Source organism: Tachysurus fulvidraco, chromosome 15 (genome assembly GCF_022655615.1).
Source record: "Tachysurus fulvidraco isolate hzauxx_2018 chromosome 15, HZAU_PFXX_2.0, whole genome shotgun sequence".
NCBI classification, from domain to species: Eukaryota; Metazoa; Chordata; class Actinopteri; order Siluriformes; family Bagridae; genus Tachysurus; species Tachysurus fulvidraco.
Genome location: NC_062532.1, coordinates 3554163 through 3572199, shown reverse-complemented (window position 1 = coordinate 3572199; position 18037 = coordinate 3554163). Strand labels below are relative to the sequence as shown.

The 18037-nt window shown below is 37.8% G+C and overlaps 3 gene segments (V, D, J or C); all 3 read left to right on the top strand.

Annotated features, from left to right (window-relative positions):
- Positions 1 to 4325: 4325 nt before the first annotated feature.
- LOC125138358 lies at positions 4326 to 5096 on the top strand. The segment is given in 2 exon segments: positions 4326 to 4447; positions 4535 to 5096. Coding segments are annotated over 2 exon segments (429 nt in total).
- Positions 5097 to 7109: 2013 nt separating this feature from the next.
- On the top strand, positions 7110 to 7855 carry LOC125138794. The segment is given in 2 exon segments: positions 7110 to 7170; positions 7259 to 7855. Coding segments are annotated over 2 exon segments (366 nt in total).
- Positions 7856 to 14077: 6222 nt separating this feature from the next.
- LOC125138773 lies at positions 14078 to 15095 on the top strand. The segment is given in 2 exon segments: positions 14078 to 14394; positions 14500 to 15095. Coding segments are annotated over 2 exon segments (414 nt in total).
- Positions 15096 to 18037: the final 2942 nt, after the last annotated feature.

Here is an 18037-nt window from a genome sequence, read left to right as displayed (position 1 = left end):
AAATGATTTACTACGTTACTGCTGATACTGTATCTGAGTGTTTTCTCTCTTTTAAACCATGCTGATAAAAATGATCCATTACTGAATTCCTACTTACTTTATTTTCATTGCTGGTCCATGTGAATTTTTTTTAAAATTGACAGCCAGGACATTTGAAACTTTTACTCATTTTAGGTTTGTATCATCTGACACCAGGTCTTTTTGCCACTAAAGGGCAGTCTGTACAAACTCCTCCATCTCTATCTGTTTCCTTCTGCACATTTAGACAATCTCTCTTTTCACATTCTGCTCTGACTGCATCCAGCATCATGACACTCGGATTAAACTCAGTTACATAAAATGTCTGTGGTGACCTGTTTAGTGTTGATCAGTAAATAAGGCTCTTTATTATGGAAAACCTGATTTCATGTAAAATTCAATTGGAGTCGATCGAGTGAAACGAATGATTGTGTAATTTTATACAAACAAAAGCCTGATTAAACATGTGATTGATTTAGATCTTGTACGTATCAATGTTCAAAAGCATCCTCAAGCACACGTAATAATTATTATGTTAAAATTAATTTGTGTTCCTTGTTTACTTAATTGAGACTCTAAGATTTCTGGTTTGGGAAAATGACAGTATTTCAGAATCAGAATCAGCTTTATTGCCAGGCATGTTTACACATGTGAGGAATTTGTTTTAGTGACATGATCTCCACAGTGTAACAGGATGTCATATGCAGTATAGAAGAGATTGTATGTACACATTTACAGGTGTGAAATGTGCAGTTTAAATAAGCATATGCAAATAAGTATACAATATATACAATTTGTATGTACACATGTGCAATTGTGAAATGTGCAGTTGAAGTAAACAGTACAGACAATATGTATGCATGTATGTACAGAGTGCAAGTATGAAATGTGCAAATTGAGGTATACATAGTGCAAATATTATGTGTTGTGTGTTCCATGGTGTTAATTGTTCATCAGGTGGATTTCTTGAGGGAAGAAACTGTTCCTATGTCTGGTCGTTCTGGAGCTCAGGGCTCTGTAGCGCCAACCAGATGGCAACAGTTCAAAGAGGGAGTGTGCTGGATGTGAGGGGTCCAGGGTGATTTTCTTTGCTCTTTTGCACACTCTGGAGGAGTACAGGTCTTGAAGAGTGGGGAGAGATGTGCCAATGATTCGCTCAGCAGTCCGGACTACCCTCTGTAGTCTTCTTAGGTCGAATTTGGTAGCTGAGCTGAACCAAACAGTTACTGAGGTGCAGAGGATGGATTCGATCATGGCAGTGTAAAACTGTTTCAGCAAATCCTGTGGCAGGTTGAACTTCTTCAGCTGACGAAGGAAGCTGAGCCTTTTTCACAAAGGAGTCAATGTGAATGTCCCACTTTAGGTCCTGGGAGATTGTGGTTCCCAGGAATCTGAATGACTCCACTGCTGTGACAATGCTGTCCATGATGGTTAGTGGGGGAAGAGCAGGGGGGTTTCTCCTGAAGTCCACTATCAACTCCACTGTCATCACTATTACTTTACATGCATAAAAACAGTGCTGTTAACAGCTGATCTGATACTTATTATTTATGAAGGATAATATTCACTGTAATGGTTCAGTTTAATTGTTAATTGTAAATAGATGATTTTGTTTATATGTTGAACTTTAAGTGCCATCTTGTGACGTGGATTGGGATGGTAACTTCCGTATTTCAAGTGTTGAGTTCATTGTTAAGTGTCATGGCTGAAGACCGGCTCGTACAGTGAAGTTGTGACCCGCATAAGGCTGTATGCTGCTATTATTTGTTATATAAATATAAAGTTTATCAGGTTAAAGATGTTTGACAGTAAATTCATTAATCTAGAGATGCAAACATTGCTAAAAACAAATGTAAAGTGCAAAGAGTTAGCATTAGGTAGTGTCGTATGCTAGCGGTCTTTTGTTATCAGAATCAGAAAGGTCTTCATTGCCAAGTATGTTTTCACATATGAGGAATTGGTTCTAGTACAGGAGCTCCACAGTGTAAATAGAATGGCATTGATAGGACATGAACACATACAGTATATAATAAATGCAGTTGTATGTACAGTGGATTATAAAGGCACTTGTATGTACAGTGGGATAATAAAGGCAGTTGTATTTACAGTGGGATAATAAAGGCAGTTGTATTTACAGTGGATTATAAAGGCAGTTGTATTTACAGTGAATAAAAAAGGCAGTTGTATTTACTGTACAGTGGGAAAATGTGCAAATCAAAATATAGATGTGCAAATTGAAATATAAATAAGTAAGTAAGTGCAAATAATGTAAGAATAGAATTTGTCTGTGTGTGTTAAGTGTTCAGGTGTGTGTTAAGTGTTCATCAGATGGATTGCCTGAGGGAAGAAACTGTTCCTATGTCTAGTCGTTTTGGTGCTCAGGGGTCTGTAGCGTCGACCAGATGGCAACAGTTCGAAGAGTGAGTGTGCTGGATGTGAGGGGTTCAGGGTGATTTTCTATCTTTTTATGCTAATTAAGGTCATTTGGATTTTGTGATTACAAACCATTACCTAAAACTAAAGACATAGTTACCAGATACACCTGACAATGTAATGTTTAATGATTAATGTGATGATTTAATGTTACTTTTGAATGTTTTAGGCAGTAAATAATGTTGTTAGCTATGCTTGAATATGTAATTGAATACAATTCTACAAGAAAAAATATTAAATGTTAAAGTTAACTGAGAAAAGATTCATGAAATCTACTGAAAGATTAAAAGCCATGAACCAACATCTCACTTGTTCACTGTCTGTCTAACTCAGGGGTCGGCAACCTTAAACACTCAAAGAGCCATTTGGACTCGTTTCCCACAGAAAAAAAAAACCCCACAGGGAGCCACAAAACCCTTTTGACATATAAAATGAAGATAACACTGCATATATCGTTTTTTACCTTTATGGAATGTATAGAAAAAACTGTAGTGTGTTGCATTTATGAAATCAATGAACTGCTACAGAAAAATTTTATTTCTGCCGGCAAACAAAAATATTTTGAACAGTTTGAACAAAGCTTAACAAAAAAGATGCTGGGTTGAAGGTTACTTTCAAATAAAATGTTCAAGGTCTAATTGAGTCCTCTTCGTATTCATGACCAGGGCTCTCAAGTTTTGAAGACAGGTAAGCGTGACATCTCCATTAAATATATGATGAATAGTCAAAAAGTTTTTCTGCGTGAGAAATATGATGTGTGGCAGGAGAGCGTGACAAAAGACAGAAATGCCGACCCCTGGTCTAACTGGATAGAGAAGTTACATGTTTAGTGAGGACAGAACATTCACACAAATTTGAAAGAATTCTTTTAGAAATTGTTCACATTATGCAGTTGGTAGTGATATATTTGTGTGCAATAATTGTAATCTCATAATAATATTAATAATAAATGATGAATCTGGAGATTAATTTATTCATTTCTGAATAGATCTTCTTATAAACACACAGTCAAAACAGTTTAATATCAGTCTCAGTGATTGTAATATTGTGCTCTGTTTCTTAGTTTTATGGACAACTGCTTCTACAGTTCTCTCACCATCACACTGGGAAATACAAAGTCAAAGAATACAATATTCATTTTTTTCAAGGCGACGTGGATTACGCTATTGTGTTATTGAATTCATTTCTGAATAAATGCAAAATCACAATATTTATTTCCTATATTTCACAATGTGACAAACTGACTACAAACTGTATAAAGGTTATTATTTACATTGACATTATTTCCTGTCAGTGTCACCCAAATGAGGATGAGGATTCCTACCTAAACCTCTCAAGGTTTCTTCCTCATATCATCTCAAAGAGTTTTTCCTTTGCCGACGTCGCCTCAGTCTTGCTTATTATTGATAAATGTTAGAGATAAATAATAATTTTAAACTTTAATATTTTGATTCAATGTTTCTGTACTTTTGTGAAGCTGCTTTGAGACAATGTCATTTGTTAAATGTGTTAAACATATTAATTGAACTGAATTGAATTCACAGATTGAGAAATATGGATGCAAATGTTAAAAACAGCTAGAAAAAGAGCTCAGTGTCATAATCATTGAGACTAATATTGATTTTCAAATGAATTGATTTGGTTAAACCAATTGATTTACTATGTTACTGCTGATACTGTATCTGAGTGTTTTCTCTCATTTAAACCATGCTGAACAAAAAAAAAAATCATTATTGGTCAATGTGAAAGTTTTTTTTACTGACAGCCAGAACATTATAATATTTTGTATCTGCACCTGTAGGGGGCAGCAGCTGCTTGTTTTCGAGAAGAATTCATGAAATCTAAAAGCTGAAGTGTGTTTATGCAAATTCATTCTGTTATAAAAAAAACAACCTTTTGCTCACCAGACGTTTGTGTCACACGACTGAATCAAAGAGCATGATGATGGGGCTGAGGGTCACTCAGTACTACATCTTTGTTATAATGTTAACCAAAGGTACCTGAGACTTCTGTACTGTTTATTTCTTCCCTCAGAATATCTTGTCTGTGTTGATGATGATCTTTGTTATGTTTTATCTGCTAGGTGTCAGCAGTGATGAGATCAGACTGGACCAGACTCCTGCTGTGGTAAAAAGACCTGGAGAAACTGTGAAGATCTCCTGTAAGATAAATGGCTTTGATATGACTGAGTACTACATACACTGGATCAGACAGAAACCAGGGAAAGCTCTGGAATGGATTGGCAGGATGGATACAGGCAGTAATGATGCAACATATGCAGAGTCTGTGAAGAACCAGCTCACTTTAACAGAAGACGTCTCAGCAAGCACACAGTACTTAGAGGCCAAGAGTCTGAGGACAGAGGACACTGCGGTTTATTACTGCGCCCGAGACCCCACAGTGACTGGAGCTGAGGAAGCAGCTGTACTAAAACCAGACACACATTGTAACTGAACTAACTGAAGTTGCTTAACTTATAATTCTAACACAGATGAACACAGTTTGTATCTATTTACTGTTCCAATTATCTATAAATGTACCTGGATATAACCCTAAACTGGGTGTGGTCTAAACTATTAATAAAAATATAGATTAACTCTGTTTCTATGCTCCTGGAAACACTGGAAAACGCCATACTGTAGGTAGAAATGTCAGCTCTGTCAGCATCCTGTGTTAATGTGCTTCTGACTGTTGATCTAACCAACAAACTAGATGACATCCCATTCCCACTACACACTGTAATACACACATCCCAGTCCCAGTACACACTGTAATACACACATCCCAGTCCCAATACACACTGTAATACACACATCCCAGTCCCAATACACACTGTAATACAAACATACCAGTCCCAGTACACACTGTAATACACACATCCCAGTCCCAATACACACTATAATACACACATCCCAGTCCCAGTACACACTGTAATACACACATCCCAGTCCCAGTACACACTGTAATACACACATCCCAGTCCCAGTACACACTGTAATACACACATCCCAGTCCCAATACACACTATAATACACACATCCCAGTCCCAGTACACACTGTAATACACACATCCCAGTCCCAGTACACACTGTAATACACACATCCCAGTCCCAATACACACTGTAATACACACATTCCAGTCCCAATACACAATGTAATACACACATCCCGGTCCGACTACACACTGTAATACACACATCCGTCCCAATACACACTGTAATACACACATCCCGGTCCGACTACACACTGTAATAAACACATCCGTCCCAATACACTCTGTAATACACACATCCCGGTCCGACTACACACTGTAATAAACACATCCGTCCCAATACACACTGTAATACACACATCCGTCCCAATACACACTGTAATACACACATCCCGGTCCGACTACACACTGTAATAAACACATCCGTCCCAATACACACTGTAATACACACATCCCAGTCTGAATATACGCAGCCTTTGTACTAAAATGTAACTAACACCTTCTGAACACAGCAACTGCAACTTTATTGTGTGAGGCTCATTTTAGACGATTGTTGATTGAACATGTTCAGTTCAGTTAAAGGTGTGGTCTCTGTTGTTTGAGAAATGCTTCAGAAAACTGCGTTGGACCACCAAACAAAACAAAAACAAAACTAACGTGTAGTCAATGAGCAGAAAGAGGTGTGTCTTGTCAATATGGGTGGAGAGAGTGTTCAATGCGCATGTGTGACATTAGCAGAAAGCGGTTTTAACATTGACATGGAGGATAAAAACAAAGAAAGAAAGTGAAGAAAGGCTTACGATAAGGCAAGAAAAACGTAGTACTAACAGAATACGGCTTTCTATCAATTAAAGTTCAGAAAATGAAATTACTCAATACACTTACTTGCGTAACTGCAAGTCTTTGTGCCTGAAACATGCGTACATGCTCCAAGTCTTCTGTTTCCATGTTATCGGCAGCAACGTTACAACCTCTGCCTCTAACATTAGCTCTGCCTCGGGTTCTAGGTGTTGAACATCTCCTTCTGCATGAAACGGAGCTAAACCTTTCATGGTACAACACACAGTACTACAAAAACACATCTGTATTACCATAGTATTACTCATTGAGTTCATTTATTGATAAAAAATATCCCCTCGGTCATCTGTCACTAACACATAACAAACCCACATTTTCAGGGGGAAGTTCAATGATGTAGCTCACAATTTTAAATCAATTATAGCATAAATATTGTGAGAAAACATGTTTACAACTCCAAAGACAACATTCCAAATATAAAATCTTGTTGAAAGTTGAATTTATAAACCCACACATCTTTTAGCAGAAATTAGAAATTATTGTCAATTCAGGACCAAGTTACTGTTGTTTGATGCCTTGTGAGAGCCGTCTGTGTGAACAAGACCATCTTTTACTGCACATTCAGCTTCAAAAGAAGACATGAGATCTAATGAGTAAAGAGCAGTGATGAAGCTGACAGCATGAAACACACCCAGAGATTTACAGGAAGCTTTTTCTCCTCTCGTCTGTTCCTCTGTGGATGTTTTTATATCTCTAGTGGGTGTGTCATGCAAACCAAATCCTGTGTTTGAACCATTTATGCTGAAACATTCAGCCCAACAACATAGCAGCAGTTTGTGTTCATTTACAGCAGCAGGAATCACTTTAATTCTTTGAGATGGGACTAGGCAGAGTTTTGTGTTACTTTACTCTAGTAATCTTCATTCAATGTTAGTATTATTTGTAAATTGATTCAAATATTTTTCATTCATTCATTTTTAATGTTAAATCCTACCTTTGAATATTCTTCTATTTCAGATTCCTGCAGTCAGACACTGATCGAGTCTGATCCAGTGATCATCAAACCTGATCAATCTCATAAACTAATCTGCACAGCATCTGGATTAGACATTAGTAGCTACTGGATGGCTTGGATCAGACAGGCGCCTGGAAAAGGACTGGAATGGGTTGCAATTATTGAGGGTGATAGTGATAGGAAGTTTTACTCCAGCGCTGTTCAGGGCCGCTTCACCATCTCCAGAGACAACAGTAAGAAGCAGGTGTATCTGCAGATGAACAACATGAGGACAGAAGACACTGCAGTTTATTACTGCGCCCGTGACACACAGTGATACTTCCTCTTAGACATCATTACAAAAACACAGACTTACTACAGACACATGAAAGGCTCATTGTCTGTTACAAAAAATGATAGAAAAAATGTAAATTTTTTATTTTTTATTGTACATTTCTTTTCTTTTTTTTAAAGCTGCTTTGAGAAAATGAATGGAAAAAAGTTAATTAAATCAACAGATTAAGAACTATGGAAGTAGATAATTTGGTTAAACCAAATGATTTACTATGTTACTGCTGATACTGTGTCTTAGGGTTTTCTCTCTTTTAAACCATGCTGATAAAAATGCTCCAATTCTGAATTCCTACTTTCTTTATTTACATTGTTGGTCCATGTGAAAGGTTTTTTTTTTTTTGCTGACAGCAAGAACATTATAATATTTTGTATCTGCACCTGTAGGGGGCAGCAGCTGTTTGTTTTTGTGAAGGATTCATGAAACTATAAAAACAGCTGAAATGTGTTTATGCAAATTCATCCTGATATGAAAAAAAAAAAAAAACACCCTCTTGCTCACATGACTGAATCAAATGTACCTGGGTATAACCCTAAAGTGGGCGTGGCCTAAACTAATGATCAGCAATGAAAATATACATAAACCCTGTTTCTGTGCTCCAGGAAACACTGGAAAAACCCACAGGTAGAAAAATGTGATAAATGTGATTCTGACTGTTCCTCAAACCAACAAACTAATAGACATCACAGTCCCAATACACACATCACAGCCCCAATACACACTGTAATACACACATCATAGTCCCAATATACACTGTAATTCACACATCATAGTCCCAATACACAGCCTATGTTCTAGAAATGTAACTAACACCTTCTGAACACAGAAACTGTGACTTTATCGTGTGAGGCTCATTTTAGATGATTGTTGATTGAACATGTTCAGTTCAGTTAATCACAGAGACACGTTAGTGTTTTGTTCATTTCACTCTAAGACCAATTCTTCTAAGAGGAAGAACGTTAATGTATAAATGAGTAAACCTGTGACTTCAAGATCATGATGATGCATTTCATGCAAATCCTCCATTTGTGTCTCTTACATTAAGGAGGATTGTGTGTGTGTGTGAGTGTGTGTGTAGTGAGGAGGAGGACAGCAGCTGAGCATTTTACTTCACTTCACTTTTATATCAACAACAATGCTGTCATTATCAGTGTTGCTGCTGCTTTCAGCTGCATTCGTACGTCTTCCATGACAGTCCAGCCAGGCCAGAGTCTCTCCATCCAGTGCAAGGTTTCATATTCAGTTACGAGCTATTATACAGCTTGGATTCGACAACCTGCAGGAAAAGCTCTGGAGTGGATTGGATACATCCGCAGTGCTGGGAGTACAGCTTACAGTGAGAAACTGAAAAATAAGTTCAGCATCTCCAGAGACACTTCTACTAACACAATAACAATTGGAGGACAGAACATGCAGACTGAAGACACAGCTGTGTATTACTGCGCTCGTTACACACAGTGAGACAGAATAGTGGATTCCTCTTACAAAAACCTTATGAGACATGTTACAGACATCCTCTCAGTGTAACTAATAAATCATCTCAGTCACACTTTCACTTTCTTCCACTGGAATGAAGTCAGAATCGTTTGCAGCATTTTAAAACACAGTCACACAAAGTCATTTTTAAATAAAAAAGAAAACATTATTGAAAGAGTCTTCATTCTGAACCATTATTAATCCCTTCATTTTACAGTATTTTTAACCCGCAGTTGGAATCAGTGTTTAATGAGTGGATTCAGGAATAATACAGCATGTTTCCAGCAGTGTGTTGTGTTTAACACACAGTCTGTTCTCATAGTCTGAGGTTCAATAACTGAAACAACTGAAGGAGGCAGCAGAGCTCAACAAATAAAGTGAAAAAAAGTGAATCCACAAACTGCATTCTGTATGAGACTCATTCAGTATCAGTCATTATCAGACAAATATCTACATTTTCTCTTCTTTTTCACTCTTTCCATAATGTGTGATTAGTTATTTGGGTTGTTAAACACAGGTTGGACAAATAAAAACACTATAATTTATGTAACTACATCCTCCTGTGGTTGTGAGGTTTCTCAGTAACATGACAAGATGTGTTTTATAATGCTGTTATAAAGTAAGGTTCTACATTAAATTAAATTATAAATTAATAGAAAAAAAAGTTTCCTTTTGTAGATAAATAAAAATAATCTGTAATTTTTCTTATTATAAATTCACCTGAAAAAAACGTATAAACTTACTCATTAACACCTGCCTTAAGCTTCTTATTGGTTCAAACATAAACTCAAGATACAGTGATAGATATCTCTAAAAAATACAGACATGTTTAAAAAAAAATGAGGAAGTTTTCTCATTTATATTTATATTTATATATAAGAATCCATCCCATTTTGACCCTAAGATAAGGAGTGTCTTTATGCAAATGTCCTCCTCTGTTATAGATTTAAGCAACAAAGACCAACAGCTTTTACTTCTTCTGCTCCAACACACACCATGATCTCTACATCCCTACTGCTGCTGCTGCTGGCAGCCGTACACTGTAAGTGTTTTTACATTTGACATGTAATACAGTTTTGGTTCCTTAAAGCTTTTTGCTTTTACATCATTAAAATAACTTTTCTTTAACAGGTGTTCACAGTGTTGAGCTGATCCAGACCGGATCCACAGTATTAACTCCTGGTCAGTCACTGACTCTGACCTGTAAAGTGTCTGGATATTCAGTAACTGATAGCAGCTACTGTACAGACTGGATACGACAACCTGCAGGAAAAACTCTGGAATGGATCGGATATATATGTGGTAGTGGGAGCACTGCCTACACTGAGAAACTAAAAAGCAGGTTTCAGGTTACCAGAGACACGTCCAGCAGCACAATGACATTAACAGGACAGAACATGCAGACTGAAGACACAGCTGTGTATTACTGCGCTCGTTACCCCACAGTGAGACGAATAAACAACGTCCCTTTACAAAAACTCCTCATTCAGTGTTCACAATAACAGGACACAAGACACAACACTGATCTATAGGAGTCTAACAAAATGTAAAACAAGCAAATAAATAATACACAAATGAGAACAAAGAGATTAAAGTTAGTTATTTTTTTAAATAATTGTAATATAGATTTTAAAAGATAATACAAAATATTTAATGTTACTGCACATGATACACACTGTAATAATCATATCACTAACAAGACCTTATGATAATGTAGGTTGAAGGATTAGTTGCTGTTCCTCTCTGTTACATCATCATGACTCCCGCATGTTTTCTATCATGACATCATGATGCAAATCCAGACTGCTGTGTGTCCATGCAGTATTTATGTGCAGCTGAGCTGAGTGGAGAGATCGAGTCTCATCAACACTCACCATGAAGATCCCACTCTCCTTATTCCTGCTACTAATCAGCCTCATAAGTGAGTTCTCATGCAGAATCCGGATTATTAAAATATTATTTATTTTTAAATACACATGTTTTCTTTTTTCTGTATCAGGTACTCAGTGTCAGAGTCTTGAGTCTATTCCCACTGGTTCAGTGGTGAAAAAACCTGGAGAAACTTTGAGTCTTTCCTGTAAAAGATCTGGGTTTAACTTTGGTGACTATGGCATGAACTGGATCAGACAATAAGCTGGAAAAGCTCTGGAATGGATTGGGGCTATCTGGAATGATGCCAGTAAAACAATATACGCCAAAGACATTGAGGGATGTTTGGAAATTACCAGAGACAACTCCAAAAACATGGTGTATCTGCAGCTGACTGGTTTGAGTGCCCAGGATTCTGCTGTTTATTACTGTGCTAGAAACCACAGTGGTACAGACATGTTAATCAGCCGTTCAAAATTCTCCCCCAGACGTGGTCAAAGAGAAAAATGCATTCAATATAAAGGGCATTTTCACAAGATCTGCAGGTGGCGCTACAGCTCAAGAAATATACTGTAACATTGTAAGTGTCTTTAAAGTACAACATATTCTCATATCCTCAACTATTAGTCATATACTATAAGTATACGTATACGTATATATCATATGCTCCACAATTTCTATGTATTTCTGTGAGACTGTCTCTTATTGTCAAATTCCCACAAAGGAACAAAGAGGGAAATAAATAACATTTAAAAAAAATTACTTCAATCAGTGATTATTGAATACATACATTTCACAAAAATATCACAATAATAACTAACTATAAACGTAAAAATAGTTCACCATATTCTTCTTTAATTAATAAATAAATTGTATATAATAATATACAATTATAAACAATATACAATAGTATAAAATAAATAAGTGTCATAATTATAGAAAGTGGTATTGATTATTAGAAATTTATTATCTACACAATTATAGCAGTAACGTCATGTCACAGTAGAACCAAAGGGTGCAGAAGTTCACAATTTCATGGGTTTTGTTTGTATTTTACACAAAGATTATCGGTACCTGCATCCACCACCTCTACAATTCCTGACTGTGATGTAACCTGGTCCTTGTGATCTACCTGGTCCTTGATTATTGTCCTACAACAACACACCCCTTGTGCTTTACTCCTTACTGAATTTGCCAATATACAGAGTCTGTTCACTTACCTGAGAATATCTTTTAATGTTCCAACTTTTATAGATTTAAAATCACAGATTTGAGAAGTTTATGCGATGAGGAGGTTTTTACATCTAGAGGAATTCATGTTTCACCCTCTAAGTTTCTCATAAGTGTGAGAAGAAGACATCAGCTAGCTTTCGGTCAGTTGATTTAATGAGATTGTAGTGCTAAATTTTAAACTATAATTATATTTTAAATGTATACTTTTTAAATCATGTAAATTAACACTGACATCTATACATCATATTATAATTGAGTTATGATTTAGATTGATTGTGACCAAATTTACAGTCCTGCTCACTCAAGTTATTGTTCCTTGTCCCATTAGTTTTGTTTCGATTTATATTGACATTGTAAAACAGGATTTATTCTTAAATATGTTATACAAAGAAAACTAATAACATTGATATTATTTAGATATTTTCATTGATTTGCTGTGAATCCTGAGGTTTTCTGAATGTCTTTTTTTCCGGCTTTGAATGTTTAAGCTCTCACTATGTTCACTATTACTTGCACAAGAAAAGTGCTGCTCTCTAACATGTGATGTGATGAACACAGGAAAGTGATGTACTTACCATTCATGGTGTATCATTTTCGTAATATTTGTTACGCAGTTAACCAGACTGCAAAATTCTACATATTTTATAAATGGTCTTTGAATCATGCAGTTGTGGTCGTTTCATATATAGGTCTGTAATAAGTGTAATAAGTACAATATATGACAATAATAGGATGTGCTGCTTTCTAAATAATATAGACAGAAGGAGAAAATCATACTGATTGAGAGTAAGAAGCTGGAGACTAGAGACACGTCCAGCAGCACAGTGACATTAACAGGACAGAACATGCAGACTGAAGACACAGCTGTGTATTACTGCGCTCGTTACCTGTAATGTGTCTGTCTGTGTTTTCCCCTTGTTTCTGTCTGCCGTCTCTCCCTGATGTTAATTGTTGACCCCGCCCACCTATCTGTTACCATGGACACTAATTACATTCATTCTCTTCCCCAGGTGTTTTGTCTTAGTCCTGGTCTGTCTCTGTTTTGTGATTGGTTCTCGTTCACCATATATACTCTGTCTGTTCACTTCAATGTTGTTGGTCGTTGTTGGTGTGTGCATGTCCATGTTCCCGTTTCCTGTTTGTTCCGCGTTGCCTGCCTGTTTGTTTGTGTTTTGTTTAGTAAAAACCTTTAAACTGCATTTGGATCCCCACTCGCCTTTGTCTCACCGTGTCACTTCGTGACAGAACGACCAACCTCCAATGGATCCAGCAGAACTCCTGTTTTGCCTATGTCAGGAGGACGCCCCAGTTGAGGAGTACACGGAGGTATTCTTGGACCTGTGCAGCGAGGTCAACTTCGATGAGAAGGCGTTCAAAGACATTTTTAAGCACGGACTAAGGGAGATCCTGCGGTATTTGATGCCGTCTACCAGAGAAATAAAGACATTCTCGGAGTTCGTCAACTTGGCGTTGCTCCTGGACGGGTCCACGCTGAGCGTGAGCACTGTAGAGACGGAAGCCGGCCGTAAGTATTTTTTGGGGGGGGGGCAGCAAGCATCGGGATCCGTGGGCCACAGAGTGGAATCAGCCACGGACGCCCGAATGCTCCACAGTGCCTCCGCCCAGACCAGTCCCGTGCACATCCGTGATTGAGCCAGTTCCCATGGCTACCGTACCGGCGAGCTCGGCTGAGGTCCGTGCTAACCGGCTGGTCTCCAAACTGGCGGATACCCCGATGAGGTCGGCTCGGGCGGCCGGCATCCCTAAGCCGCCAGCTGGACCAGCCGGGTTGCCGGAACCAGCCGGGTCGCCGGAACCGACCGGGTCGACGGAACCTGCCGGGTCGATGGAACCTGCCGGACCGACCGGGTCGACGGAACCGACCGGGTCGAAGGAACCTGCAGAACCGTCCGGGTCGACAGAACCGACCGGGCCGAAGGAACCTGCCGAACCGTCCGGGTTGTGGACAATTGGTTCTGCAACAATTACAGTTTCTGAAAAAAAAATATAAAAAAAAAGAATGTCATTATGGATGTTACAGTTGATCCACAGTGATGGGCTAAATAGAAGACCAGCATAACAATATGCAAATGAATATGTAAAATGTTCCCCTTACATCTACATATAGAGAAATATCAGCCACGGTCACTGTGGGCTCTGGAGAGTTTAGCACTGCTTTTAGTTATACGATGTTCCTTCCAGTTCTGATGCTGCTGGCAGCTTCATCCTGTGAGTTTCACTTCACTAATGATCTCAGAGCTGCTAGTAAATTCCTCAGTTATAACCTACTGTACATAGATTTTTGACTGGAATTGTGACATGTCTATTTTTCAGATGTGGAATGTGCAGTAGAGCTCACTCAGGACACCTCAGTGATGTTAAAGCCTGGAGATTCTTTAATTCTCAGCTGTAAAGTATCCGGTTACTCAGTTACTGATAACAGCTACGCCACAGCTTGGATTCGACAACCTGCAGGGAAAACTCTGGAATGGATAAACGAAATTTGGGGGGGTGGGGGCAAGAATCATAAAGAGTCTCTAAAAAGCAAGTTCAGTATTTCTAAAGATGCCTCCAGCAGCACGGTGACACTGAGAGGACAGAACATGCAGACTGAAGACACAGCTGTGTATTACTGCGCTCGAAGACCACACAGTGACACAACAAGCTGCAGTGCTGCACAAAAACCTCATCACAATTCACTTCTTTAATTAAATAACTACATTTTATTGAGTAACTAATCCCTACATTCCAAACACCTCATACATCAAGCTTCTCAAACAATTAGGAAGATATTGAATTACAAATTGTTTGTGAACATTTAATTAGAAGATAAAATATCTGCAGTGTTTGATATGATGAAGATTTCTGTAAAGAGAATGTTTATTTCGTGTTGTTGGAAGGAGTCTCCAGTGTCAGAGCGAGATCAGGGTTAAAGCTGTGACTTTATTTACAGCATGAGAAAGTCTTCAGGACAGAAAAGTTTCTACATTTTCCACAGTTTCAGGACAAATGTTGAGGGAAGGACTGTTTCTAGCTGTAATAATGAACACGATAACAGGAAATTTGTAGGGAGGTGTCTTCTTAAAATGATTTGATTTGGTTCTCTTTCCCTGATAGAGAAAAATTCTGTTGTAGAGATTTACATAGTACCTTATCATCCACTCATCTATCCAGTAAGTAGCATGTGATTGGGGGTTGAACACCTCCATGGAGTATTTACGTATTTGACTGGAGGTAAATCAGTTCTATTTATGCATTTATTCCTCCTGATTGTGATGCCAGCTGCAGGAACACTACAGGTCGATGGTTCATTCCCTGAATTTAGAAACACAGAGTCTGTTCAGCAGCACAGAATCTGACGAGAGATCAAACTGAAATGTAGATGTTTACTGCAGCATCACTACTACAAACTCCTGGAATTAAAAATCACCTGTAGGGAACAGCAGCTGCTTGTTTTCAAGAAGGATTCATGAAACTATGAAATCTAACAGCTGAAGTGTGTTTATGCAAATTCACCCTGTTATAATACAAAAACATCCTCTTGCTCACCCGAAGTTCAGATTCAGACATGTTCATATTCCGGTTCTTTAAATGACTCTGTAAATAAACTGCAGCTCATTTTCCCCGTCTGCGTCTGCAGGTTTTATGTGTTCAGGAGTCCAGAAGAGAACAAAAGTCTGTGTTCTTATTAATAGAGAACAAAACTACTGGAATTAAAGGTGTAAAGATATATATACTGTAACTAATCATATAATCATTCAGTATCACGAGACAATAATCAGGGTAATGTATTCAATCACTCGGTCATCATTAGGAAGTGTTTTATTGGGTCAGAGTGCAGGCTCCAGAGTCCATCCCAGTCCTTATTCACCTAAATGGACAATTAATGTAATGTACTGAGTAATGAATCCCTACATTCCAAACACACTGGTATATACTCACAATACAGTAATTTCTCCAATAACGTTGATTCAATACACAACACAGAGAGAGGTCTTAGAGGAACAAAAGACGTCCACACATGCTACTGCATCCCATCACCCTGCCTCGAACATCATGCCTCTATGTCTTTAATTCCTTACTCTATGTTTCACTGAGCTCTTATGCTTCTGTTGGAACTTGTTTTAGATAAGTTCTATGTCTCCCTTTCATTTAGCAGAAATTAGAAATTATTGTCAATTCAGGACCAAGTTACTGTTGTTTGATGCCTTGTGAGAGCCGTCTGTGTGAACAAGACCATCTTTTACTGCACATTCAGCTTCAAAAAAAGACATGAGAGCTAATGAGTAAAAAGCAGTGATGAAGCTGACAGCATGAAACACACCCAGAGATTTACAGGAAGCTTTTTCTCCTCTCGTCTGTTCCTCTGTGGATGTTTTTATATCTCTAGTGGGTGTGTCATGCAAACCAAATCCTGTGTTTGAACCATTTATGCTGAAACATTCAGCCCAACAACATAGCAGCAGTTTGTGTTCATTTACAGCAGCAGGAATCATTTTAATTCTTTGAGATGGGACTAGGCAGAGTTTTGTGTTACTTTACTCTAACAATCTTCATTCAATGTTAGTATTATTTGTTACATACTTAAAATATTTTTCATTCATTCATTTTTAATGTTAATTCCTACCTTTGAATATTCTTCTATTTCAGATTCCTGCAGTCAGACACTGATCAAGTCTGATCCAGTGATCATCAAACCTGATCAGTCTCATAAACTGACCTGCACAGCCTCTGGATTTACCTTTAGTAGCTATTACATGGCTTGGATCAGACAGGCACCTGGAAAAGGGCTGGAATGGGTTGCAATTATCCACGGCAGTGACATACGTTACTCCAGCGCTGTTAAGGGCCGCTTCACCATCTCCAGAGACAACAGTAAGCAGCAGGTTTATCTGCAGATGAACAACATGAGGACAGAAGACACTGTAGTTTATTACTGCGCCCGTGACACACATTGATACTTCCCCTTAGACAACAGCACAAAAACACTGACTTATAGTCTGAGGTTCAATAACTGAAACAACTGAAGGAGGCAGCAGAGCTCAACAAATAAAGTGAAAAAAAGTGAATCCACAAACTGCATTCTGTATGAGATTCATTCAGTATCAGTCATTATCAGACAAATATCTACATTTTCTCGTCTTTTTCACTCTTTCCATAATGTGTGATTAGTTATTTGGGTTGTTAAACACAGGTTGGACAAATAAAAACACTATAATTTATGTAACTACATCCTCCTGTGGTTGTGAGGTTTCTCAGTAACATGACAAGATGTATTTTATAATGCTGTTATAAAGTAAGCTTCTAAATTAAACAGAAATATAAATGAATAGAAATAAAGTTTCCTGTTCTAGATGATTTAAAATGTCTGTAATTTTTCAATTCATGAATCACCTGAAAACACCTGATAAAATTACTCAATAACACCTGCCTTAATCTTCTTATTGGTTCAAACATAAGCTCAAGCTGCAGTGATAGATATCTCTAAAAAATACAGACATGTTTAAAAAGATGTGGAAGTTTTCTCATCTGCAGGAAGTTTTTCATTTATATTTATATATAAGAATCCATCCCATGTTGACCCTAAGGAGTGTCTCTATGCAAATGTCCTTCTCTGTTATAGATTTAAGCAACAAAGACCAAGAGCTTTTACTTCTTCTGCTCCAACACACACCATGATCTCTACATCCCTACTGCTGCTGCTGCTGGCAGCCGTACACTGTAAGTGTTTTTACATTTGACATGTAATAGAGGTTTGGTTCCTTAAAGCTTTTTGCTTTTACATCATTAAAATAACTTTTCTTTAACAGGTGTTCACAGTGTTGAGCTGATCCAGACCGGATCCACAGTATTAACTCCTGGTCAGTCACTG